At 44.1% G+C, this 26364-nt stretch overlaps 1 protein-coding gene across 1 annotated transcript in view; it reads right to left on the reverse strand.

Moving 5' to 3' along the window:
* Positions 1-17478, reverse strand: part of ITPKA (inositol-trisphosphate 3-kinase A) — a 37142-nt gene extending 19664 nt beyond the window's left edge. Inside the window, exon 1 of the mRNA XM_057403981.1 lies at positions 16702-17478. Within this exon, the coding sequence (XP_057259964.1) occupies positions 16702-17205 (504 nt within the window). The 5' untranslated portion in view covers positions 17206-17478. The remainder of the gene's footprint in view (positions 1-16701) is intronic.
* Positions 17479-26364: the final 8886 nt, after the last annotated feature.

Genomic DNA, 26364 nt, shown 5'->3' on the forward strand with positions numbered 1-26364 from the left:
AAGAGGTGTAGATCTGAAAGAGGTGTAGATCTGAAAGAGGTGTAGATCTGAAAGAGGTGTAGATCTGAAAGAGGTGTAGATCTGAAAGAGGTAGGCAGTTGACTTGATCAGATTCAAATCCTGGAACAGCAGACATTTTTATGCCCAATATATAACAAATTATAATTACCCTTGTTCTTTCTTCTAGTAATATATATAAATATAGATATACCCATATCCGCACTTCTAAAATATCTAAAGCAGACAGTAAAAGCTTTTCTTTGCAGTGAAAATTCCATTACTTTATTTTTAATTGTCCAGGCTATAACATCTGCTAAGCTTGGGATCATTTAGTATTTGAAGAAACTTAGAAGACCTAACAAGGCATTGCACTGCAATGGAGAAAGTGAGGCATACATGTCATTTTTATCTTACTTGCTGGGATAAATATAACTGAAATATCCACAAAAGCTCTGTGCAGGGAAGCAAAGTGCAAGATTTGCCCATAGCTAAAACAAAAGTGCCCCAAATAACAAGACATCCCTGAATTTGTCATATAAGCCACTTACTTCGTACTTTCAGCAGCCGTTTCTGTGCTTTTGCCCCTTATTAAAGGTTTCTGGAATCCTCAAACTAAGATTCTTGCTGCCAAGTCTACTACCCACTTGGCTGAATCAGACATGAATCAGAAATCGAGACAAAGATCTCAATGGGTGGGAGGTGAAAGAGCAAGTCAACAAGATGAATGCTTCCCAAGCAAGCTCCAAAAGGAGTATGTGAGCAAACACTCACACAAACCTTTATAACTAAATTTCTGAGCCCAGCACTGATTCAGGTCCTAAGATAGGGTGAGGCTCTCACAGCAACTGACTTAGCCCCACTATTACCACATTTCATCTTCTCTTGTCCCTGGGCAGTGAACAGGTTTCTGATGCACGCAAACTGTAGTCCACACAGTACTCATTATTCATTGCTAACCAGAAAGGTGTTTAGGGCCAGAACCTAAATGTTGCTCTATGATAACTTGCATCAATGGATAGCCCAGCCCAAAGCCTGCATATATGAGAATCAGCTTTAAAAAGTCTGTGCCCTGACCTAATATGCAACAGCATCATTCTTCAGCCTGTCAGAGGTGCTATGCCAACCACACCAACTCATAATTTGGCCAAATCACTGCAAATGGCCTTCTGCCAGGGCTACTTCAAAATCTATCAGCTGTCACTCAAGGAATATATACCAGTATATACCAAATACAAAACATATCCTTGATGAAGAAAGTCACTGAGCAACTTCCACCTTGGGAGCCTTGACCAACCTTCTATCTGCTTCAGTCCCCAAGAGAACCAACACCCTCTGCTTTGCCACACAGTTGATCTTCCTACAGTGTACAAGTGCCAGCTGGAGCTGCAAGACTGACGATCCACAGCAAGGGAGAACTCCTAGAGAACAGTAGTTTGCATGCTACATGAGCAACTTCCAGATCAGCACCTCTCATCAGACTGCCAAGCAAACTGTGACTACACCTTCATCCCTCCCTCTCTCTCTGTCACCATCCAGCCTCCAAACCTTTGAGAAGAAACGGTGTTCAGCCTGTACTTAGCTCTTGATGCTTCCGGTTCTGCACCCAACCATGGGTGAGGGCCTCAGCTGCTCCACCAGCCTTTGGCAGGTGTATCCTCCAACTGCAGGGGTTTCATTTCCTGTTTGTACCACACTCAAGATAGGCTGGGCTAAATCTTCAGAGTCATGAGAAACACACTGATCTAAGCAGAAACAGCACAGCGAGACAGAAGACTCGGGTTCCAGTGTTTTCTCCTCTGTCATGCCTCACCATGCAGTGAGGGGCATATGTTGTTTTGCTTTGCTACCTTTTAGGATGCTCGGTAAGCTCACTGGATATTCACTACATCTGGACTAAAGGAAGAAGTGGAGAGAAATGGATAGTCAGTATCAGACTGAATTAATAGGAGTACAAAGTCCAATGTCTCACCCCACAGTTGGATTATACCTATAGTTCCAGGAATTCCTCTCTAAATCAGAGGAAAATGAAGTGCAAAGCAGCAAAAGCATTGCTTGCCTTCCTGCAAACAGCATTAAGAGCCATAGGGTGCTGACTATTCTGCGGGAATCAATGTTGGCATTTTGTTTCTGATCATTATCAGGTGAAATATCCACAACATTTATGTCATTCCCAGGCCAAAAGTCAAAAGAGTCAAGGAATTAGACAGCTTTAAAGCTGCACTGTCACAAGGGTTTCCTTCACTTTTCTCACCGAGATGTTGTAAAAGCCAACACTGTTCACTGAAAGACAGATTTTATTTCAGTAAGAGTCAACATTTTCTGTTTTAAGGGATACTGAAATGTCTATCTTTGATAGCAGGCATTAAACAGGGCCATTATCTCTACCCCTGCAGTTTGTGCTGCGCTCTGCTCTGAAAGACACTGCTTCTCTAACAGGATGAAGCTCTGCCCCATGTCCCTGCTAAGCACAGGAAAATTTAACCAAAGGAGGTTCTCCCCTACCAGGGTTCTGCCAGAACATCAGTCTCACTGGAAACTGAAATGTTATTATCCGAGAAGTAAATGGAAAGTTCCTCACTACAGGAAAGTTGAGTCACTGTCAGAGCCCAGACATCTGAGATTTATCCAGGCTGTCCATCACTCACAAAAATTTTGTGGTAAATCAAACATCACTTTAGCAGATGGTGTGGCAGAAGGAAAGAAATCTTTCTTAACCTCCAAAACAACTGCAGTTTGAGTCTTCAAAAACTGCCTATGCCACAGTTTAGCAATCTGAGATCCTCTGCCCATCCTCCATTTATCATCCACTTGTCATGGGTCACCGATTGACATTACTGGTCATATGAAAGGGATATCTAGAAAGACAACACTCTTTAGATGAAAAAATGAGCCTAAGATCCCCTCAGGTAAGACACAGAATTACCAGTTTCAAACAGGATGAATCTTTGGGAATACTTAAAACCCAAACACATCCACACTGCTCTGTGTACAGACCAACAAACAGGTTCAGCCTAAAACACAAGCACAATTCATTAAGGCATGAACACATCATCTGTGAACTGTGTATGACCTCAAATCCAAATGTACCACGACAAGTGCCAATCCACTTAGATCAGGTGTAGTTTCTGCATGACATGGAGAGTGTGTTCTGGCCACAAGCCAGGAAATAACTTGAAGAAGCTGTTCTCCCCTGAGTGAACTCCAGGCACTTGTGAAGGAAGCTGAGCGTGTGCTCCCATCTTATTTGCTAAGGTGGTGCAGATACACGCACAGCTCTATCCTGCCTGCCAGCAGCTCAGGGATAGGCTCACCACCAGTTTAACAGCCCAGTGACTCAGTATCCACAGGAGAAACTTCAGTCTGAGCAGATAAACGAGGGAAATTATAACATTTGTCCCTTATTACACTTCCCCATCCACCACAAACCACTACCATCAGACAGAAATTGCAAAACTGTCTTCTATTAACTGGTCAAAAACTCCTCTCTTCCTATCCCTAGGAGCTTCGGTTAATGAACACATTAAATGCTTACTATGCTTTCAATGTATCCTTGTGTAAGGACATCAAAATCACTTACAACTTTGCAATCCTACCTGAAAAGGATGCAATGCTGTAACAGCAGAAGGCTACCGTGCTATAATTCATTTCAGGTTAGCATATCAGCTAAAGATACTTATGTCCTATACGACACAATCCCTTTCTATGCTTTATTTACCTAAAAGGTATTAAAACATTCATTTAAAAACTTGAGTCCCTCACACCAACACTTGTCTGTGATTCAGGGTTTCTGAAGTTATTGCATATAACTTGGATACACACATGTATATATATGCACATACACAGAAAGAGGTTACTGACAGATCTTCATTTTTAAAATGTACTTACAGAAGTTTTTCTTTCCTATCATGATAATTCAAATTTTAACATCCTAAAACCCCCAACACTCACTTACAAAAGATTTGAGCAAACTCTGCTTCTTCAGGATGGGATCTAGGTCCAGACACATGCCCTTCTGCTGCTCCAGTTCCCACAACTGCAGGCTATAATAGCTCCACTTCAAAACACCACTGAACAATTTAAGTAATTAATGCTTGCAAACTAAATTAGAGGCATGCAAATAAGGCATCCAAGTATTCAAATAAGCAGCAACAGCATTAAGTGAAATGGATTATTAGTCTTAAAAATCTCATGTAAAAACTAGATAAGACATTCACTGGTAACAGTTTGCCACCTGCTCTTCTAATCTATCACAAGACAAAATCCAGTACTCTGACTCTTCTCCTTTGTCTCCTCCAAACTCACACCTCTATTTTCCTCTAAAGAAGCATAAGCAGTTACTACTTCACCTATCACGTACACCACTGTTCAAATACGGCCCACCCTTTGCAATGGAATGCGAGTGTCAACATGCGATAGGCACTGTTATTTAGCGGGGTGTGGTATTTACCTAGGGGAAGGCCACATCCTTCAGCAGCCACTTTAATAACTCTGATCTTTAGCATAATAACTGTGAGATTATTCCAAACCACTGTGTCGAAACGATTAAAAACCCCAAAACACCACCACCAAAACACACAAACCAAAACCACATTCCTACTTTGGTTAGCATCACAACGGTACAAGTAAGGCCAATGCCCCAGACAAGATGGGAGTCCTTAAATGGAATATGGAAATGATGGAGATATCATCATTATATAGAAATTATATGGAGTTATATGGAAATGGGGACCCTTCACCTTCCCCCATAGGAGGGAGAGGACCTTCTGGGTTATGAGGTAGCTGTTTGGTTTGGAGCAAACCTAAGATCACGGAAACTCTCCCTGCCCCAAGCAGCGCTAAAAACTATGTATGGAATCTAGAGAAAAGATGACTTCTCCCTTGAGCAAAGCTACAGATCAAAAGAGAATTTCTGATAACAGAGGAACATAAAAGTTGAATTCCTCCTCCGTATGAGAAGCAGGTAGTCCCTGTAGACATGGGATTACTTAAGATTTTAGTTTCCATAATGTTGCCTTAAGAAAGAGTCAAATTCAGATCTTACATAAGCAGGAATGACTCAATGAAAGACTGAAACTGAAACAAGGCATCTGCCTTCCTGAAGAGTTGTGGGTGTTTGAACAATAGTGAATGTGTTGTACAGAGTATGTTTCCTCTGCCTTGAAGGTAAACACATGTGTTTACACTCAAGATACTGGAGATCCCACCTTTTTAGAAACACAAGCATTAATTTCCAATTATTAAGATCCACCGAAAAAGAAAATAAACAGAGTGTAGTTTATACATAGCCATTTATCTACCAAAACTTTCATCTCATAGTAAAAGAGACTAAAACCCCCATAAAATTTATGAATTTAATACTGTTGGCTCCTAGCAACAGAACTGCAAGCCACACTCTTATATCCCGTACAACCACCTACACCAGCCTCCCTAAATATGGAGCACGCAGCAGCTTCTATGCTAGATTGAGTTTGAGTAGCAGAACCCAAGAGTGACCAACATCAGTACACTGGGGCTCAGCAGACAAAGAGAAGATTGACACTGAAATACCATTTGCAAGCAGTTTATGGCTTACATGCCACACAGGGGAACAAGCCATGCAAAAAAGTTAACTTCACAAGCCAAGACTGATTTTGCTGCCTTGTTTGCTCTTTTTCTTGAAGAATATAATGTAAAATGAAAATTGGCAACTTGGCTGCATTCATCCTATAGCCACCCGTGTCCCAGACGGGATTGCTGCATATACAATCAGAGGACTGAAAAGGCAGGCTGGGATCAAGACACACAACGATGACAATGGGAGAGGATGTATTCCTAGAGAGAATGCAGAATATCCCAATGGATAAACAGGGATACAGGTTAAAAAAAAAAAAAAAAATCATTAGCTTTCTGTCACTCCAATTTCAATCCTGGAACGGGAAACCATGCTCAGGACATCGGGCAATTCTACTGCTGGAGAATGACTTGGAGACTGCTGGTGTAGTCATCAACAAGCATATAGCTACCAGATAGCACAGGACTTCTCCCTCCCACCCTCATCTCATCACTGAAGGCAGTCAGTCACATATTCTTGCTTGGTCTTGCTATAAACTTTGGGTAAACAAGTAATGAAACTGTTACAGGGGCCTGATTAGTGCCCAAGACCAGGCAGATCATGAGGCCAAAGAACTCCAGACACTCACTTCTTCCTAACATATTTAAAATACGGCTTCTTTATTTTTTCTACTGAATGCCTTTGGTAGCATGGTGGCATCATGAGCAAGTGACAGGCAAAAGCAAGTCTGAAAGTCAAGAATCTCCACTTTAAATCTTCTCATAGGATTTCCAACAGAATGGCCTGATATGTCCTGAAATGGGTACCTCTGGATTAGTACAAAGGCAAAAAATGTCCTGAATTTTCTAAATTCCACAGAGCAAGAGAATACAAACCATATTCAATTATCAGCCCCAAATTGTGACACTCAGCATCTCGCACTATGAAAAGCGAAAGCTGGAGCGTAGGAAGGTTTCCTAGTTTCTTCAGATTACATTTGCCTCTGAACAAAGCTGACCCTTTGTGGAACCGGCGCTGCCGTTCCTACAGAACATGCATGGGTGGGAATGGCTGAGGAGGGAACCCACAGCAATCGCAGATTATCATCATTAGAACATTCAGGTCAAGTGCACTTAGCCAACAACCCACTCAAACCTCACAAAAGATAACAAACAGCTGATCTGCACAAACACTGTTCACAGAGATTTTTATCCTTTCTATCACGGCATCACGTAAAGCATACAGCAGTGGAGAAAATTACACAGACCACCTTTTAAGACCTGCTCTAGTTCTGCCTCTTTCAGAAGATCAGGGTCTCAAAAGCCAGATTTCCTGTACAGCCACCAAAACACAAGAAGTCTTTCTATTTCTGTGTATCATATTCTTCTGAGAATTGCTCTAAATTTACTCACCTCAAAGGAAGACAAAACCTGTTTGCTTCAGACCAGACAATTCCAAAGCCTCAGCTTTTTCCAAGGCTCAAAAAACATACATATTGACATCATTAGAAAATTTCTGATGAATCCTCTGAAAAGCTTGCTAACTGAAATTTGGCAAAAGGAAAGTTTTCAGAGAAGCAGGCTATGGGAAGAGCAGGAGCCAACCTGACCAAATCTGGCAAACTGTAAGAACAAGTTCATTTGCAGTAGTTGCTCATTAGCCTTTAGAAATTACCTTTAGTGGAGACTGCTGGGCAAAGCACACACAAAGCACTGATGGAGCTCAGCTGTGAAGGGTATGTTCCCATCCCACTCCTCAGACACGGGAGGTGAGCTTGAGGAGGCTCAGCTGTGCATAAAGCACGAGGCAGCTGTGACCCAGGTTTGTCCTGTACAAGAAGGCCATCTCTCACTGGGCTTGAAGAGCCTCTTCAAGTACAGGACTCCTTCGAGTGCCCTCTTTAGCACAGGCACATTAAATGGGCCACCCAGCTCTGGCTCATTCTGCCGCACGTGCTTTGGAAACAGTGGATGAAACATCATTGTCATGTGTCAGCATCTTCCACTACTGGAACCTGTTCGATGCAGAATTATGTTTGCACTGGAACTTTAATAATGTCTTAAGTGCAAAACTGAGTACTCAAAAGCTAGAAATTTTTAGAATTTAAGTTTCAGGTGCAAACTTTAGTTAGTTATCCTCTCTATGGCAATGCTTACCCTTTTCCTGCAGAGCTTATGATATAGTTTTTAATTACATAACAACATGCTGTGGTTCTATTCATTCAGTGTAAACAAACAAATCCTGACACTATAAAAAGCAACTCTTTGTTTTTATTCTGTGCTCAGTGGCTTTACCATTTTTACTTCACTTACTGGAAATCTACCATAAACATAGTAACTAAGTTGTACGTGGTAGCTTAAGACAGCCACCGGTGCAGTAGTAAAGTGCTTTCCAAATTGTTATGAATTTGTTTTCACAATCTCTGCAACAAACTGTTTTGCTCATATCTTACAGGGAAAATACCGCAGGAAATGTAGGTTAACATGAAAAGTACCCGCTGATTCTGAAAGCCCAATCTGAGGTGTCACTTTTTGCTTTTCCTAATACCTGGGGTTTTACAATACTGTAGAACAGTGTTGTAGAACACTTCCCGTTAACTTCAGTTGCAGGTACAAATGTTCAGCATTTTTGCTAGTAAGACCCATACTCTCAAGTCATAGAATCATGGAATGGTTTGGGTTGGAAGGGATCTTAAAGCTCACCCAGTTCCAACCCCCTGCCACGGGCAGGGACACCTTCCACTAGAGCAGGGTGCTCCAAGCCCCATCCAACCTGGCCTTGAACACTGCCAGGGATGGGCAGCCACAGCTTCTCTGGGCAACCTGTGCCAGTGTCTCACCACCCTCACAGTAAAGACTAAATCCAATCTAAAACTACCCTCTTTCAGTTTTAAGCCATTACCCCTGGTCTATCACTACATACCCTTGTAAAAAGTCCCTTTCCAGCTCTGAAGTTGAGTGAGGATGAAGACACACCCGTGCTCAAGAGGGCACTCAAAGGAGTACTGTGCTTGGAAAGGCTCTTTGGTTCCGGTGGGAAATGTCCCTCTTGTATTGTGCAAACCTGGGTCACAGATGCCTTTTGCCTCATGCACAGCTGAGCTTCCTAAGCTGCCTCCTGTGTCTGAAGAGCGGCATGGGAACATACCCTTCACAGCTGATCTCCTTGTCTGCATTACATACAGATTCTGACCACCGCCATCACCTCAAAGGTGAGTAGTAGTAACCTACATTTGATTCTGCACTCCACCACAGGAAGCAAAGGAAGTAGGGCACAGAAATGACATGCCGTCCACAGTGAACCTCACTGAGAAGAACCACTGCAGTGTTCTCAACTGTATGGAGCTGCTTGAAAAAAAAAAAAATCTAAGACACAAAGAAAGCTGTGTTCTCTGTGGCAGCTCAGAGTAGTGAAGGCAGCTAAAAGCAAAGACTGTATCATTTATGTCAGGATGTGACAGAGACCAGGGGACAATCATTTACGTTGACAACAAACGATGATTTCCTACCAGCACTGGAAAACACAGACATACTCTCCCTATGCAGTGTTCAATATCATTTACCAAGAGACATTACCCTTATTCACATGAAAATTATATGAGGACTACAATAGTTTGTACTTTTCTCTGATACATCATAAGTGAACTGTGCCATTGCCACTAGCTTTCTTATTCACACAGTCCTGTGACACCCCAACTTCCTGCAAAACAGGTCATCATTTGGTAGACTGATGAATCATACACATTTCAGTTCCCATTACATGCAGACATAACATGTATCTATAGCTATTCTTTATCACCTGTAACCACACCTCTGTTATCTACATGGCTTAAGTATGGATGAGGTCAGAAAGCTGACGAGGAACGGCAAATTGCAGTTGAATGTGAATAAAATAAAGGTGATATTGGTAGGCTGGGGTAAACAGTTCAGAGTTTGCATTCACTGCACCACCTTAGTTGGATATTCCAGCCTGTAGATAAGCAGTGATCCTGGATTCTGGGTTAATGCCAAGCTCCCACAAAGCAGCATCTGTGTCATGCTTGCTATAGTCATCAACTGGCTTGGAGATTCTGTCCCAGGCTCTAAATCTGCGTTGTGCCAGGTCTATGATATTGCTTTGAATGAGCTGCCAATTGGTCTTTGGCTAACTTCTTCCCAAGCTTGCCAAGGAATAGAAGGTTTGATAACAGGCTATAATAGCCAGGCCTGCTGGTTCAGGGTAGGTTCTATACCATCAGTCTCACACCTCCATGTTTTGGAATGTAAAGGAAAATTTCATCCCTTCTGGGAAGTTCAGCGTTTCTAGATACAAAAATCCCACCCAAATGCTGCTGTGTGGCTATGTGTTCTCTTACGAAAGATTCTCCATTACTGATAGGAATGGATCAGTTAAGCACTAGAAATGATATACCAATGTATTTACTAGTCTGACACTGGGTGAACAGGTAGCCTCTCTCCCTTCCCTATACTTTTGCTTAGAATGAGCTGATGGAGACTAACTCTTTCCTCCCCCCCCCTTTCTTTTTTTAATGGTATTTTTCTTCATGTGTGCTATGGAGAGACAATCCATCTCACCCAACTTGTGGGCTTTTTAGAGAAAAACATTCTCTCTGTTGGTAGAGAATGTTGAGAAGAGCACTTAAAAATGCAATCTAAACCTACGCTACGTAAGATGGACTGACAAGCCAATTTTTCCTGCCTCAGCCCCCTTTCTCTGCAAAAACTACATTGACAGAGAAGGTAGAAGAGAGACAAACAGTGACTTGACTGGTGCTGTGCATAAGACAAGATCACTTTTTCCTTCCAAGATGTGCAAGGATAATATTACATTATCTGCCATCACATTTTATGGATAATCACCGCAAAATGCTGTTCGAAGATCCTCAGTTCCTCTCAGTCACTAAACACCTATCTACCACATAAGCATAACGTGCATTCTCAGATTCCAAAAATATAAGCTGTATTAAGTTGCATCACATTGTGTACATTTAATTAAACTGATTCACTTTAACACATTCCATTTATAATAAACTTCAGATGCGAGTTCAGAGGTTATTTTTGTCTATGTTAACCACCACACAAGGATGAACATGTTTTTAAACGAACATCACACAAGCTTAATAGGTGAAAGTGTCAGAACCCAAAAATATTCAGACATGCAAAATTTTCAAACTATTGCTCCAGCCACTACCCTTGTTCCTTTTGAGACTGGCAGGGGTTTTCATAAATAAATCTTCAAATCTGCTGAGTCAATGATTGCTTGAGAAAAGCCTGCTTAGATATGCCCTCTTTAGATATGAATGCATCACCTAAAGATGAGGAGGATGAGGATGTTAACTTTCTTTCCCTCTTTTCAGATACAATAAGCATTATAAGAAGGTTTGAACTGCGGAACTGGACATGCAGAGAAACTTTTATAACATACCTAATCCAACAGGTCCATAAGAAAAAAAATAGAGCTCTTTCAATTTTACACTATGCACCCAAGCAACATGTCCTTTAATGTAAAAAAGTGAAAGCTAAGAGAGGGAAACTGCTTCAAAAGAAGAATCTTGTAGCCTCTAAGTCACCATTTCGGATATACCCATGATCAGAAACTCATAACTGATAAGACACTTAATTGCCTCTCTCTTAACTGATTTGGCAACAGCTAACTTGTTTCCTACTAGACAAGGATCCATATTACTAACAGTCACCACTAGAACTGATACGGCTGATGTTTCAATATACTCCACCACTCATGTACAAGTGGCGAAGAAACCACCCTCAAGCTGAAAGAAGGCTCCCAATTTAGAGGTTTGGCCCAATCACTGTGCAATGTGGAACATGCCCCATCCTTGGAGACATTCAAGGCCAGGCTGGATGTGATTCTGGGCAACCTGACCTAGTTGAAGATGTCCCTGCTCATTGCAGGGGGGGTGGACTAGATGACCTTTGGTAGGTCCCTTCCAACTCAAACTATTCTTTGATGCTATTCTTCTGCTGTTCACTTCATATTTGTTCAGCATACAAGAGAAAGATACCAGTATACAAGACTGTCATTATAAATCAGAATATTTTTTTAGAACCATGAAATGTATCCCATTAAAAGCAGTAGTTCCATGATCATCAAACTAATGAAGCCTGGTTTCTACCCGAGGGGTAGCTACTGTCCTGCACCCTTACCAGAGTAACTACAGCTTGTTACTATCCCCTTATAAGCTTGTGCCAAAAAACCTCCAATCCCACTCACATTTCCACATCCCCCCACAAATTCCTCACCCTCCTCCCCTGTCCCTCAACTAATGTCTTCCATGTTCCCTAACCTCACCAGCACTCAGCACTGTATGCTCCCTCCCATGCTTTCTCCCACTTACCTTCAGGACAAGAGACCCAACCTGCTGTGGCTGGCTCAAGCAGCAAGCACTGATGCGCTACCCAGTATGCACACGCCAATTTGTTAGTTAAGCAAAATAGAAGGCAACTGTTAAACTCATCTTGCACCTTCTTCCCCTGCAAAGAAAAGGTACGCACTTATTTTGATTTCCTCTCTTCTACCCAGAGACTCATCTTTGTGGAACTTTAAAGAGTTCTTAAAGAAACTTTGAGACGTCTATGCCACTGCCAAATTTGGCTGAAATCTACTAAAGTTGTGAAAATAGAATTGATAGAGTGATTACACAAGCTTTCTTTCCTCTGGAAAGTGGGCTAAAAGCCCATTAACAGTCTTACTTATGTCATCCCTTCATTCCCATTCTTCATTTAAAAATAACGATTCTATTCTACTGCATTAGCTTATGTAACCCACCCCTGAGCCAAACTAGTTGAAAATGTTGGTCTGTGTTTATTAAGTGTGTGTGCCTCTCTATGTTTGCCCATTTTAAGGTGCTTGGTATTATGAAAAATAATGGTGAGATCATCAGTGAAACCAAATAAGCTTCACTAACAGCTATCCCCCAAAGTTTCTGGACTGGTATCACTGCAAGCAAGAACTGAACTGCTTTTTCTCTAGCAAGCTGTCAGCTGTTCTCATGGTTACAGATCTAGGAATTTGGAATGACAGGTCACAGCTATGAGAACGAGTAGATTTATTTGGCATGTTTCTATCTAGTAAATAACATTCTCCTATGCAGAGGACAAGAGGCTGCTGTACATTCTCATAGTGTTTATTCTCTGTGAAAACCATGTTTTAAAGTCTCTGTCCCAACAAAGAAGGTGCTAACCAGACTTATTTCTTAAAATTGCTCACTCACAGAATGAAGACAAAAATATAGAACTCTTGCACTCTCTCTATTACTATAAATGGACCACTGGCACTTTCACTGCAAGATTCAACTGTGTATATACACTTCCCAGATGGCGTGAAGCAAGGGTAGAAAAGCATGCTTCCCATTTAAATGCAAAGGAAGACAAGGGAGTGTTAACTGCTGTCATAGGGTAAAATCTATTCTGTCATTTGGCTATTAAAAAATAAAAAAAAAATAAAAAAATCAACCATTTATTTTTGATTAACTGCCAAGTTTTTGTGAAGCTCCAGCTATGGCGCTATGCAGAGATATTAGCACAGCTATGTGAAATTGGTTTTCGCAGAGCCACAAGTTCAGCTTAACAGGACAGCAGCAGAACAGGCTTCTCCCACACTTGCAACTCTTCCTTGCTGGAGGGGTCTTCCTCCAGGAAGCCAGGGCAGTCCAGTTGCCAAAGCCTCTGTTAATCACTGCAAAATGAAATGCAGAACTTGTGCTGAGGAACTGGAACATCACCCACTGAGCTTCTTTCAAAGGTGGGTCTGCCTAGGTGGGAACAGCGCTTTGTCCATGCTGAGCCAGGTTGGGACTCCTCGTATGACTCATCAGTCATAAGTCCCAAGGTATTCATTCCCCCAGTAGGGGCCCTTCTACTCCAGGGACATGCCCACATGCTGTTCTCAATATGAAACAAAAATGTAATGTTGTCATGATGTGCCAATTCATCCAACTCAAAATGCTCTGTGAAACGCTTAGCTGAATCACTCCTCCTCTTGGAGAGCTCTGTTTGCCTAGGGAGCTGCCAGGGAGAACCATCCTCCATGGGGCACAGTTGGAGACAGCACTCCCAGGCTTACCATCCCAGGATTTAAGGCCTGGCAACTCCAGGGCAGCAAGCCCTGTACACAGAGGAAGGGCTCCATTGTTTCACAAGGGCCCACACAGTTAGCTTGAGAACACACAATATTTCAAAGACCCAGCTGGTTATTGATTTCCAGGTCAAGAGAAGAGAGGCCTCCAGCACAGAAGCCTGGGAGGACCTTCTTCAACTTAGGTCTCAAGTTCCCAAGCCTGCAGATGGAAGCCTTGAAGCCCTGATAACAGGAACATTATCAGAATTTCTACTCCTGCAGTTGAAGACCTGGGCAAGTTTCCAAGGCACTGGTAGGCTTGACAGTCCAGCAGTGCTCCAAGCACTGGTCTGAGCTTAGCCATGAGGTGCCAGGCTCCAAATTAATTTCTAACATTTCCAAAGCAAATGTCTAAGGGAATTCCAATACAAGGGAAATTTTAAAATGTCACAATTTCCCATGGATTAGGTAACGGCAAGTTTGGCCCACCTCTGGCTTCAGTTTCCTTCAGAAAAGTCTTCATCCTATGTGTTCCACTAGGAGAACAAGCCCTCATCTATTAAAATACATACACTAAAAAGAATAAATATGAACAAAACTTGCCTCTAAACAGAATCTTCAAAACATAGACCCGTCCCTCAGGTTATCATGAGATTTCTAGTTATTTTCACATTTATGTGCCTGCCTTGAACCTGAAGGCTTCTGTTCTAAAACATGCTTACTCATGCGGCCTCAACATTAATTAGTAGAATGGACACATTCTGTGAAGTTCAACCCATACAGGTACAAAACACAGGCCCCTACTTTAGTGAAGCAGTAAGCACGTAACACACCAAGGAAACAGTGTCTGTAAAGCCTGAATGGCTGAGCACAGAGATGGCTAGTATCACAGCATTGCCTGGTACCAAAAGGCATCAAACACAAGGACAATCCTGTCCTGGTCACCTCCAGGTACCAGCAAGCACACACAGTGCAGCCACCTAAGATGAAGGGCAGTATGCCTGACCACAGGAAAACTGAAGATTCCCAGGATATGACCTCTCAGTGGGTAATGCACCAAGGGAAGGAGGATGAACTACATAAGCATGCATTAAGCAGATTAAAGATTTGTCCCATTTAATTTATTAAGCAATGTCATGAAGTTGTTGATAACTTCGCTCTGCTGTTTTAGAGTCCTAGGCACCAGTCCCAGCTCTGGTCTGCCAACTTGCCACAGAGTAATGAGATAAAGAACAGTCAGAATACAGGCTCCTGGTGGGCAGTTTGCCCCACCTTCCCCTACACTGCAGGCATGGAAAAGTAACTTGGCTTTTAAAAACACAAAGAATCTACCATTTGAGTTACTACTTACTTTACCAAGGACACATTAAAAAATCCTGCACTAAACTTGGGAAACCTGTAAAAACTTTCCCAAACAGTGGAGTCTCATAATACTATTACAGCTCTCCATTTCCCACACACCTAAAATGCTGAATGTCCTATTCATTAAACAGCTATTTTTAGTTTACTATAAATCATTGTTCTTTACTTTTACAACTTCCTTTTCTTGTAATTAAAAGGTGCCCAAAGCCTTTTCTGACTTTACAGTGTCTAGAAACTTCATGTAATTTAAAAGTACCACTCACATCCACTTATGCTTCAGATACATGTGCATCTTTCCCTGTCACTCTACAGGGAAAGCTATAGCTCCAATGAATGACTTAGGACTCAATATTGCATATACTTCCAATGACTTCAAAGATGCAGAAGCAAACCTTAAAGGTAGCATGGTTTCTTGCCTGAAGAATTGGTTTTGCTTCTGCCTATATTCATGGACAAGTTAACCAGATGCCACAACGTCATCTCAGAGTTCTCCCTATTGCTAAAGGATTATCACTAAATTCTTGCTCCCTATTAACCATACACACAGCCCACTGCAATAGCAGGGGTACTGAGTCAAAGGACCCTTAGGGTTTTCCATCTTTTATTTTCTTCTGCTGCTTTCACAAAATACCCTCTAGCACAACATGTATTTTAGAAAAGAAAGCAGAACAACAGTAGTCGTTTCCCCTACGCACCAGATTCTATCTCAGGATCAAAAGTACAAATTAAGTATTATTATTAGCGGTTTCTTGATATGCATTATGACAAAGTACAAAACCTTCTCTTTCTTTCCGTCTTCCAAAACCAGGCCACAAGTTGATGCGAACAAAACTGATGCTGTGCACAACATTTTAGCTCCTGTACTCTTCGTCCTCTACAGTAGTAAACCTACAATTACCATGAGAAAAGTCCAGCTGGAGGTATCACCTACAAGTTGCTTCTTGCTTATACATTATTTCAGAACATATGCTCCGCTTGAAAACAATTCTGTGCCTACGAGCTGGCAGCAGAACAACAATTTGAGGTCTCAAAAACGGTAGGAGGGGGAATTTGCAAAAGCAACATATTTCAGCTACTTTTTACCTCAAGAAGCATACCATAAACAGTCAGGCAAATATACATCAAGGATCATGAGAAAGCAACTAACTATATGCCTTTTAAAGTGCACTTCATGGACGAAAGCTGCCAAATTACAGACGGGATTTACTGAGAAGAATGTGTTACTGCCAGAACGGACAAAAGCATGCATTCTACCCATTCCAAGCTCCTCCCCATCTCCTGTCATGCTCACAGCAAGAAGCAGCTCAAAAATTGACAACCACAGACTCCAGGATTGAAAGAGACAAAAAAAAAAACACCAAAAAACCTGCTGGCAAATGCCGGGAAGAATTTTGTTTTGGAGATCTGATAGAGGAGACTGGAAAAAAAAACACCAAAAAAAACAAACCAAAACAAAAGGAAGCAGAAGAAAAGAACCCACTTATGATCCCCATGTTCTCGGGACATCAAGCAGTTTCACAGCAGGAAGGAAACAGCGCGCACCTGGCCGGGTTTGAGGAGTCAACGTGCAGCAGAGTCTTTCAAACAGGCACAGCAACCGGTACCCGGCACCACGCTGCTGCCGGCCCCAGGACAGGAGTTTCCCGGAGTTCGCGTGGAGCTGGGTCATGGAAACCTCACTCCAAGCGGGAGCACGCAGTGGCAAACCGTCCCCGTCCTCCAAGACTCCCTACCTGGTTGGTGTCCTCGCCGTGCTCCAGGTGCACGATGCCCTGGCTCCTGCACTCCGTGTCGCTCAGCACGTCGTCCTCGGAGTCCTCCAGGAGGGACGAGGAGCCGGTGGAGGACAGCGAGGAGGTGGAAAGCCGTCGGGACTGCAGGTGCAGCGAGCTGTCCGTCCTCAGCCAGCCGCCCTCCGTGTGCGGCGGCTGCGCTTGGGGGCTGCCCTGCGCCTCCTCGCTCTCCTCGGCGGTGACGGTGAGCCGGGGGATGACGGGCGGCAGCACCCCGTTGGGGGGTCGGCAGCCCCTCTTCGCCGGGTCGGGCAGCTGCCGGGCGGCGGCGGCGGCGACAGCGGCGCAGCGAGCCTCGAAGAGGGAGCGGAGCTCCCCGACGCTCAGCCGCTTGGACCGGCTGAGCTCCGGGCTGCTGTGCAACCCCGCGCGGGGCTGCATAGCGCGGTCGGCGCCGGGCGCCTGCGGGGCAGCGCCCCAGGGCCGGCGGCCGGGGGTGTGCATGGGGGAGCGCCGCGTTGCCGCCGACCGCCCGGGAAACTTCTTTGTGGCTCAGCCTCCGGCCGCTGCTCGCAGAACGGCGGCGAGGCTCATCTCCAGCCCGCCCTCCCTGGGCAGCCCCGACTCACCCGCGGCGACAGCCGAAGGCAGCTACCGTGCCCGCTGACCCGGCTCCAGGGCCATAGGGGCACGACCAACCCCCCGACACCTCCCCGCTCCGCCTCGGCGCCGAGGGGAGGAGCGAGCCGCGCCGCGGGGAGCCCCGTCCTGCCTGCCCGCCCCTTCCCCGCCTCCGCCCTTTTGGTTTCGCTTTGCCTGAGGTGCCGCCTCCCGCCTTACCTCAGCGCCCACCGCCCCCGGCCGGGGGTCACAGCTCCCCCAGGGCGGGCATGGCGGCTGCGCAGCGCTCGCGGGCCGGAGGAGCCCATCCCCGCTGAGGGGGAAGAGGGGCGGGTTTGGGCGCCCTCCCGTCAGGCCCCTCAGGGCTCTGTGTGTGTGTGTGCGTCCCGCTTGTGGTGAGCCTGCGGGGCAGAGCAACCTCCCGCAAAGCCCGGGGTTCCCTCAGCCCGCGCTCCGCCGCCTGAGCCGAGGGGGTCAGCGCGCCTGAAGCCCCAGGTTGCCGAGGTACCCGAGCTGAACGCATACCGGCAGAGAGCACCCCCACCGCGCGGTTACCCGCTCGGCTCCCGCTCCTCACCCGGAATACACCGCACGCAGGGCTGCACGTGTGGTCATTGTAGCCATTAAAACCAGTGGAATGTTAAAGGCATCCCACCGCGGGGTTACACCAGCTGAGATGGTTATTAAAGCTAACAATTCTGGAACCGAACGCCAAAGTGTTCAACTTAGTTTTTGCTCATTTATCTCATTGTTTCCTTGCACTCTCCCATCTGTCTCTTGCCATCTGTTGTCTTTCTCCTGGTGCTCCGGCTGCGAGCTCCTTGCAGGAAGGGCTGCACTCACCCAGCGCGTAACGCAGCAATGCTCGGGCCGCACTGGGACTCCCTGGTTCTCTGACACCATAAACTATTGCTATTCATTCCGATTATTCGGAATTCTTCACTGTCAGAGTGCTAAGATAGTCATAGAGGGCTAAGAATTATTCGGCTGCTGCTGACTATTTTGCAGCCCCATCTTGCAAGTTGTCTTTGGAAAAGTCAGTTTGAACAGGCACCTGACGACGTGTCTTTTCCCGTGCCACTCACAGAGCCCCAGAGCAGGCAGGAAGGCAGCTTCAGAAATAAAACGTCATAAATAAAACTTCATAAATAAAAATCCAGACGTCTTTGTGCGCTTTTCTGGAATTAGGTGGTGCCAAGCCGGGAATTTGGACCGTCTGAATTTCCAGATGAAATAGCCAAGGCTTTTGGTGGATTTAGTTCTTTAACCATTGTGGGGGTTGTCCCAAGGAGCTGCCAAGGGGTACGTGGTGGGATGACAGCTACCAGCAAAGTGTGTAAAAACACTAGTGGTAAAGTGCAGAAGAAAATGGTTGGCAGGAAAGCTTTTCCCCAACAGACAGAGAGAAGTGCCTGTAGGAGGGTATTCCTTCATGGTGGACCATAACGGGTTGAAGCTTTTTCTGGAAGAAGATAAAGAGTCACCACTTTGAGAATGAACTTTATAAATAGTTTCAAATTTTATAGTGCAGAAAGGCAGCCTCAAAACATGAAAACTGACTAGGCCCAATACATACCTAAAGTCATAAGAGTTTAATATACAGCATGACTTTATAATTGATGGTTTTATAAGAGGTCTCACGGCAGTGAACACATATTTAGAGTGGAAAACACGGAGGCCAGTTTTAAATGGCTATCCGAGATTACGCACACAGAGGTTGGACCCATTTAACTTACGTAGCTGTGGCAGCTTCCAGCTGTAGGTAAGCAAGGCAGAAAAGCATTTGCACACAGGAGAGAGGTTCAGTGGGATCTGTGACAGGCCAGACAGGAACCTCTTCCAAATGCCTGCTGCATGTGGAAGGACATTTCGGTTTCCAGCCTCTGTCAGCTGTTGCTTCTCTGCTGACTCTGCAGTTACAGGTTTATGTGTGGTCTGTGATTAGGAAGCCTTATTTAAAAGGTTTGCTGATTCAGGAAACCTTAACTTTAACAACAGGATCAACAATTCACTCCATATAGGGCTAAGATTAGTTAATAGTTAGGTCATAAAATATAATTTTAAAGGTTTTACTTTCAGTTAATGAGGATAGAAGCAAAATATATGCAAACATTTAATTTTAATTAATTAATGCATGTATAAAAATAGAAAAGTGTCCTTTTAATAATGCTGATAAATGGTGATTGGTGATTGAATCTTATCTGGTTGGATAAGATTAGATGGGTTTTATTGGCTGCTTTTATAGCTTGTCAGCTTTAGAGGGCTACTGATAGCTGAATTTTGTGTAAGATTTAGCTCAAAGTCTTTCAACACTACCAGGAGAATAAAGAGATTCTTCAGTCAGTTGGGTATCACCACGTTTGTGTGGAAGTGTACAACTGTTTTTAACAAGAGGAGTGGTGCTCTCGCTTCTGGCAAAGTGGCAATGACTCCTACTTTCCACTTGTGAAATCCTGCATTCCTGTCAGCAAAGGGCTGTCAGCATCCATTAATGATGTTTGGCAGGAGCTAGATCTGATAACAGATATGTGTGTCCCTGTTTTACAGCTAGGTAAACTGATGTACAGGCAGTACATGAGCTGACTACAGTCATATAGAGAATCAAGGGCAGAAACGGGTGCTTCAGATTTGCTCTGCTACTGTAACCACCAGATCACATTCCCACCTCTGGGGGTAAAGAGTTTTGTTTATCGCAGTCATTCTGATTCATATTGGTATTGCTTCTGGCTACTGGGGCTCCTTGTTTCACGCAATCCTGCTACAGAATGAACTTTTGGCCTTTATTTCTTCACTGGGGACTGTAGTGATAGGACATGGGGCAATGGGTTCAAACTGAAACAGGGGAGATTTAGGTTAGATATAAGGAAGAAATTCTTCACTGTGATAGTGCTGAGGCACTGGAACAGGCTGCTGAAGGAAACTGTGAATAGTCCATCCTTATCAGCATTCAAGGCCAGGCTGGATGGGGCTTTGAGCAGTGTAGTTTAGTGTGAGGTGTCCCTGCCCATGGCAGGGGGTTGGAACTAGATGATCTTTAAGGTCCTTTCCAACCTATGATTCTATGATTCCCATGATACCCCTTTATAAACACTGTTATCATTAATCTATTGCTTATTCTTACTTCCTTTTAGTTTGCGTTCTCGTAGAGTGCATGAGCCTCGACAGTACAGAGGTAAAGATGCTATGGGCACTTGCAAAAGATTAGAAAACTCTCACATAGACAGTGGTTTAAATATGATGCAGAGGGGAGTCTTGGGCTTACCTTGGCCTACTCGGTACATACAAAAAACTGCCCACATGAGACTTCTCAGAGGGCTCTGAGTGTGACAGCTGGGAAACACCATGTCCTTCGATTCCTACCTGAGCATGACCTGAAATGTCATCAAGAGCTGTGATTCCCATGTCTGTCCTGTATACAACAGATGAAAGCAAGACAACGTTTATAAGTATTTATCTCTTTCAGGATGCAATTGGGGGAGAAAAAAAAAAGATGGATACGTTTTCATTTAGGAAGGCCCTGTTTCAGAACTCAAAGGTACGTGGGCATGGAAACTGGTCGCTTCTACGGGAAGATCCCGCCTCTCCCACGGGCTTTTTCTTCGTGACTAAGGCTGAGGTTCCCTCCAGTGGCTGACGTGCAGATGACAGCTCCACGTGGAAAGCGAAAAAGACGGGCTGGCCTTCCGTCGGGAGCAGCGCTGCGAGCGACCATGGTCCCTGCCCGGAGGGGTGGGAGCTGAGCAGTTGCGGACTGGCCAGTCTGGTGTAGTTGGCAGCCTAGAGCGGCGGTGAGGGAGGGGATCCCGGCTTCAGTTGCTGTCTCTCTGCTACACACTCCATTGAGTGAGCAAGTCAGTGCATGTTATAGTCCTCTACGAACATAGCCAGATTAAATTATCCAAGTACACATGCAAGAGAATGAGCCTTCGGCAACGGATTATCTGATGTGCAAGCACTTGCTTCAATAAATGGCAGGTTTTTATTTGTCAGATTAGTTTTTGTAGGCTATTTGTCACATTTCTCTGTGCAAGACTTGGAGTCTTTTTGGAAAGAACTCTAGACATCTGCTCAATGAATGCCATATGAAAAAAAAAGAATTAGGAATCTGCTTTTACCTAAGAAGCAGCAAAGCTGTAACTCAGGCAGCAAATGTTAAAATCATACTGTGGCTGGGTTATTAAGATGTGGGGGGACACAAGCAATGCTTCAGCTTCAGCTGAACAGCTTCAGCTGTCCCCTACCCTGGATCTCTGGCCCAGAATCTGGATTGGCACATGCAGAAATTACTTCTTCCATTCCTCAGCCCTGCTGTCAGCTTAGCTGCTAGTACCCCATGGTATCACCCCTAAGCAACACAGAGGCTATGGAACATTGGTGACATGGAAAGGGAAATCCAAAGCTGCTGGGCAAACACAGGAAAGATGGTGTTGGATTTAAGCAGTGGAATAAAGTTGGATGTAGATTCCAAGGATATGACAACTGATTTAGCAGGGGATACTGGGATTTGAGCACATCCTCAGCTAGGACGGAGATGTAGTACATTGGTGGAAGTGCACAAGGCTGTATAGATCTCGATGTGCGGATCACAGGAACCTGCAGAAAAGAGACAATGAACTGTGAAGGTCCCCTCGTGGCTGGAATTAAAATTACGTTTCCAAGTCAAACGCCTGAACAAAAGTACCTCGAACTGTTCCTCTACCTTACATAGGCAGATGCAAGATGGGGGGGTTAGTGGGGAAGGAAACATGTCCCCTTGGAAAAGGGGTTGCAAGTGTTTGAGATCATAAAATGACAGCCATGACAGTGAGAAAATACACAAGGATAAGGCCAGCGGGAAGGAAGGAGTGTTCCCAGCACCCTGCTGCCTAAATGACTCACAGTGGACTGCTGACATATAGAGTGTAGAGTTACTCTAAAGGGAAAGGTAGAGAAGTAAGAGCTACACAGGAGGTGAAGAGAGGGAAGGTTGCAACAGTGTGGAAAACACCTGGAAGAAAAAACACTTTCTCCCACATCTTCCCCATCTCATGCTGCAGACAGTTGCTGCTCTTCCTTATGAAAGGAACAGAAAACGGCCTTTTCTTCCCACTTTCCTCTCAGCTTGTCACTGCTACTTTTCTCCCTCACACTCTTACTGCTGGCCTGGAGGCCAGTATATCCAGGGAACAGAACAAAATCAGGGAGAAGAGGGGGGCCCAGGGGTACTATCCCATGACGAGAAGCATGTGCTGAAAGAAGCAGACAGACACTGTAGTAACTGGCTGCAGCTTGTGAATTGTGTGCTGCCTCCTCAGAGCACCTGCAGCTTGTAGAAGAGCATGTGAAACACTGTCATGGTTTCTGCTTTTATTTTGCCTGTTCTCAGCTTAAATAAAAGATTCATCTTCCACAACTGTCACTTTAGAATAAAATCCATGCAAGAATGTCATAACAAAACAAGAGGAAGTTTTGCTGTCATGTGTGTGAGATGATTACAGGTAATGCTTCACCCTAACAACCAGTTCCCTGTGAGCTGACTGAGAACTTAAATATGAAGATTTCATTTAAAGTTAATTACTCCAGTGAAACCACTTATTAGCTTTATGCTTTAAGTAAGCACAGTTGTTATTTTTGGCTTGCCATTCATAGCCCCTCAGAACACTGGGACATATTTGCCTGTGCTTACAGTGACGCTTACATTAAATTCTGTGGATTTACTCTTGGTTTATGGTTGTGTAAAGAAGAGCAGGATGTGTTTCATTGTGTATATAGACAGGCTGTTACTAGAAGTTTAATTCCCACTGTTCAACCTGCAGTCCGGGGGTATATTTAAAGAACAAACCATGGTTCTTACCTGTCAGGAGATATTAAAAGGCATCTCAGCAAGAGGACATTCCACTTTTGAGACATATGAATGTATAGATTATAAAAGTCCCTCCAGACTATGGAAAAAAATGGAAGTCTGAAATAGCTAGTTTAGATTTTAACAAAGATTCAAGCAGCAGTATTTATTACAGCAACAAATTTAATATACCTGAATCGAAATAGTCTTTTTAATGAAGAATGCTACTACATATATGTGATCAAAAATTTATATCCCAACAGTCACAGGCTTTTATTTCCCTTTTCAAGAGGGAATTTTATGGAAAACTCTTAGAACTTCATGCTGAACAATTGAATAGCTGGGGCTGGGGGGAGAGGAGAGAGGGAGGTTTAGTACATTAAAGATTTCTTTGTCCACGGTTTGCTTTGCCAGTTCATCTGACAGTGCTGCACTAAAAATCAAATACATCCTGAAAAGGCATAGGCACACTACAGTGATATTAGTGATGCCATATGATTGTATTTTAAGCAAAAGGTAAGCAGGAGTAATTACTAAACAACAAACAAGCAACTTTGTTTTAATGCAAGGGTCTCATTTGCACTTGTGCAAAATTACTCAATTTTTTTTAGAGGTTTTTAGGATATAGAGGTGCTCTTTGGCATGACCTAATTGCAAAGTAGTGCAAATCTTTCTATAGCAATGCCCACCTTTCTCTGCTGGCACACCATTTCCCCAGCTTTGTAGACTGGATCAGAGTGTGATGGAGAATTTGACAGGGATTTTTATTCACAGGACTTGACAATTTGTCCTCTGGAACCAACTGAAATACGAATAAAAGTAGAAATACAAGATGGAATAAAAATGGAAATAATTTGCAAAACTATTCAGGAGACAGTTTGGGATTTTTTGTTGTGGTTTCATAAAATTAAATATCTGCATGCTTTTTATTTATTTGCCTGTGAGACGTACTCGTACTTACACATGCTTTCCTTACTTAAAGTCATAGGAACAAATTTGGCACTAATGTAAGTACATGCTTACTGTCACTGTCTTCAAAGGGTTTTACACTACATGTCACTGACATATTGTTTATGTGAAGGGTATTGCAAAAGAGCATATTGCATAATGACTTGCAATCCCAAGCGCAACTACAAGCTGTGTTGAGCCCTGAGGAGAAGAGCCTGGGGGTACTGGTCAGTGAGAAGCTTAACATGACCCAGCAATGTGCACTCACAGCCCAGAAAGCCAACCCTATCCTGGGCTGCATCAAAAGAAGCATGGCTTGAGAGTTGAGGCAGGTGATTCTCCCCCTCTACTCTGCTCTTGTGAGACCCCACCTGCAGTCTTGCATTCAGCTTTGGGGAGTCCAACATAAGAAGGATGTGGACCTGTTGGAGTGAGTCCAGAGGAGGGCCATGAAGATGATCAGAGGGGTGGAACACCTCTCCTATGAAGATAGACTGAGAGAGTTAGGGTTGTTCAGCCTGGAGAAGAGAAGGCTTTGGGGAGACCTTAAAGCAGCTCCCAGTGCCTAAAGAGGGTCTACGAGAAATCTGGAGAGGGACTTTCTGCAAGGCCATGTAGTGCCAAGACAAAGGGGGATGGCTTTAAACTGACCCCTCCCGTAGCCTCGCAGGGCCGGGGCCCCTTTCAGCACCGCGGATAGCTCACAAGCCACCGGTGGCCGTGGGCACCTTCCACCAGTCCCGGGACACCAGAGCCTTCCAAACCGACCCTTCCAGAAAGTGTAACTTTGGGGTTTCCGTGCCAGCAAAGGGCAGCTTGCTTCGGTAGGGCAGGTCACTGCGGGGCTGATGGTTCCAAAGCAGTGTGTAAAATCAAAAGAAAGCTTAATGCTTGCGACAAGTTACGTTGGTGGTTCTGCCCTCGAAACAGAGAACCCACATTCTGTGGTCATCTACAAGTCCGCAAAACCACTAGTAATGCCACTAAAAAGTGTCTGATAAGGTTTTTAAACATTCAAGCAACACTAACACTGTAACTGTAATGATAAATAATAAAATAAATAGCAGCCTTCCAGTCCCTAAAGGGGTTGACAAGAAAGCTGGAGAGGGGCTTTTTATGAGAACAAGTAGTGATAGGACAAGGGGGAATGGCTTTAAACTGACAGAGGGTAGATTTAGGTTAGACATTAGGAAGAAGTTCTTTACTGTGAGGATAGTGAGGCACTGGCACAGGTTGCCCAGTGAAGCTGTGGCTGCCCCATCCCTGGCAGTGTTCAAGGCCAGGCTGGATGGGGCTTGGAGCAACCTGCTCTAGTGGAAGGTGTCCCTGCCCTTGGAAGAGGGTTGGAACTGGGTGAGCTTTAAGATCCCTTCCAACCCAAACCATTCTATGATTCTATGATAATGATGCTGCTAACATAAGCATGGCATTACCATTAATGCCATGTAACCAAACCCAGCCCATTGCACAAAATGCTGCAAGACTAAATCAGTATAAAAGGTAGATAAAATAACATGTAAAAGGTATTATTAAGTTCTGCTTCTTCTAAGCTTTTTCTATGGTAATGTGTATGAAGGTTTTTCCATATTATTATTTTGAAATTAAAGCAGGTGGTAGGCTGAATGGAAAATCATCCCTGATTTTGCATTAAAGAAATATGAAATCTCAATTTCTGCTAAAGTAAATCAATAATGGGGACCATCAGAGGATCTGCTTTCTGTAGGGCTGTTGACCTTTTTCATTTGTTATTTTTTTTCAAATCGGAATAGAAATTGCTTTATTTTCTCCTTCATCCGAGTACATAAATGATGACATTTCCTACGCTGTTGTTCTGATGGGTTTCTTCAATTCTGTGCATAAACAAACTACCCAGGACGCTGCCACAAAAGTTAGTACTGCCATATCCGTGTGCTGAGCTGATATCTGGCACTTGTCTTTGGTGTTTCTGCCATTTCTAAGAGCACAAAGAGTTCTCTTCATAGATTGCAGATCATTAGATTTGGTTTCCATCTCTGTTTCTTATTCCAAGACAGCAGATTGCTGGAAAAAGACATTGAAAACAAGACAGGAGTAAACCATCCATGAAGGATGTAAGGAATTACGTTACTGCATTATAAGCCAAGGGTAGTCAATCTTTCAGCAAATTCTTCTGATTCATGTGGCAGAATACGTGGCTCAGCAACCAGGCATTCCTCCAACCTCCTTGTCGTGGTTTAAAACCAGGCAGAGGGCTCGTTCACTCACTCCCCCCCTTCTTTCCCTCCCCCTACTCC

Source organism: Pezoporus wallicus, unplaced genomic scaffold (genome assembly GCF_028554395.1).
Source record: "Pezoporus wallicus isolate ANWC-B61680 ecotype Strahan unplaced genomic scaffold, APGP_CSIRO_Pwel_v1 contig_8673, whole genome shotgun sequence".
Taxonomy (NCBI): domain Eukaryota; kingdom Metazoa; phylum Chordata; class Aves; order Psittaciformes; family Psittacidae; genus Pezoporus; species Pezoporus wallicus.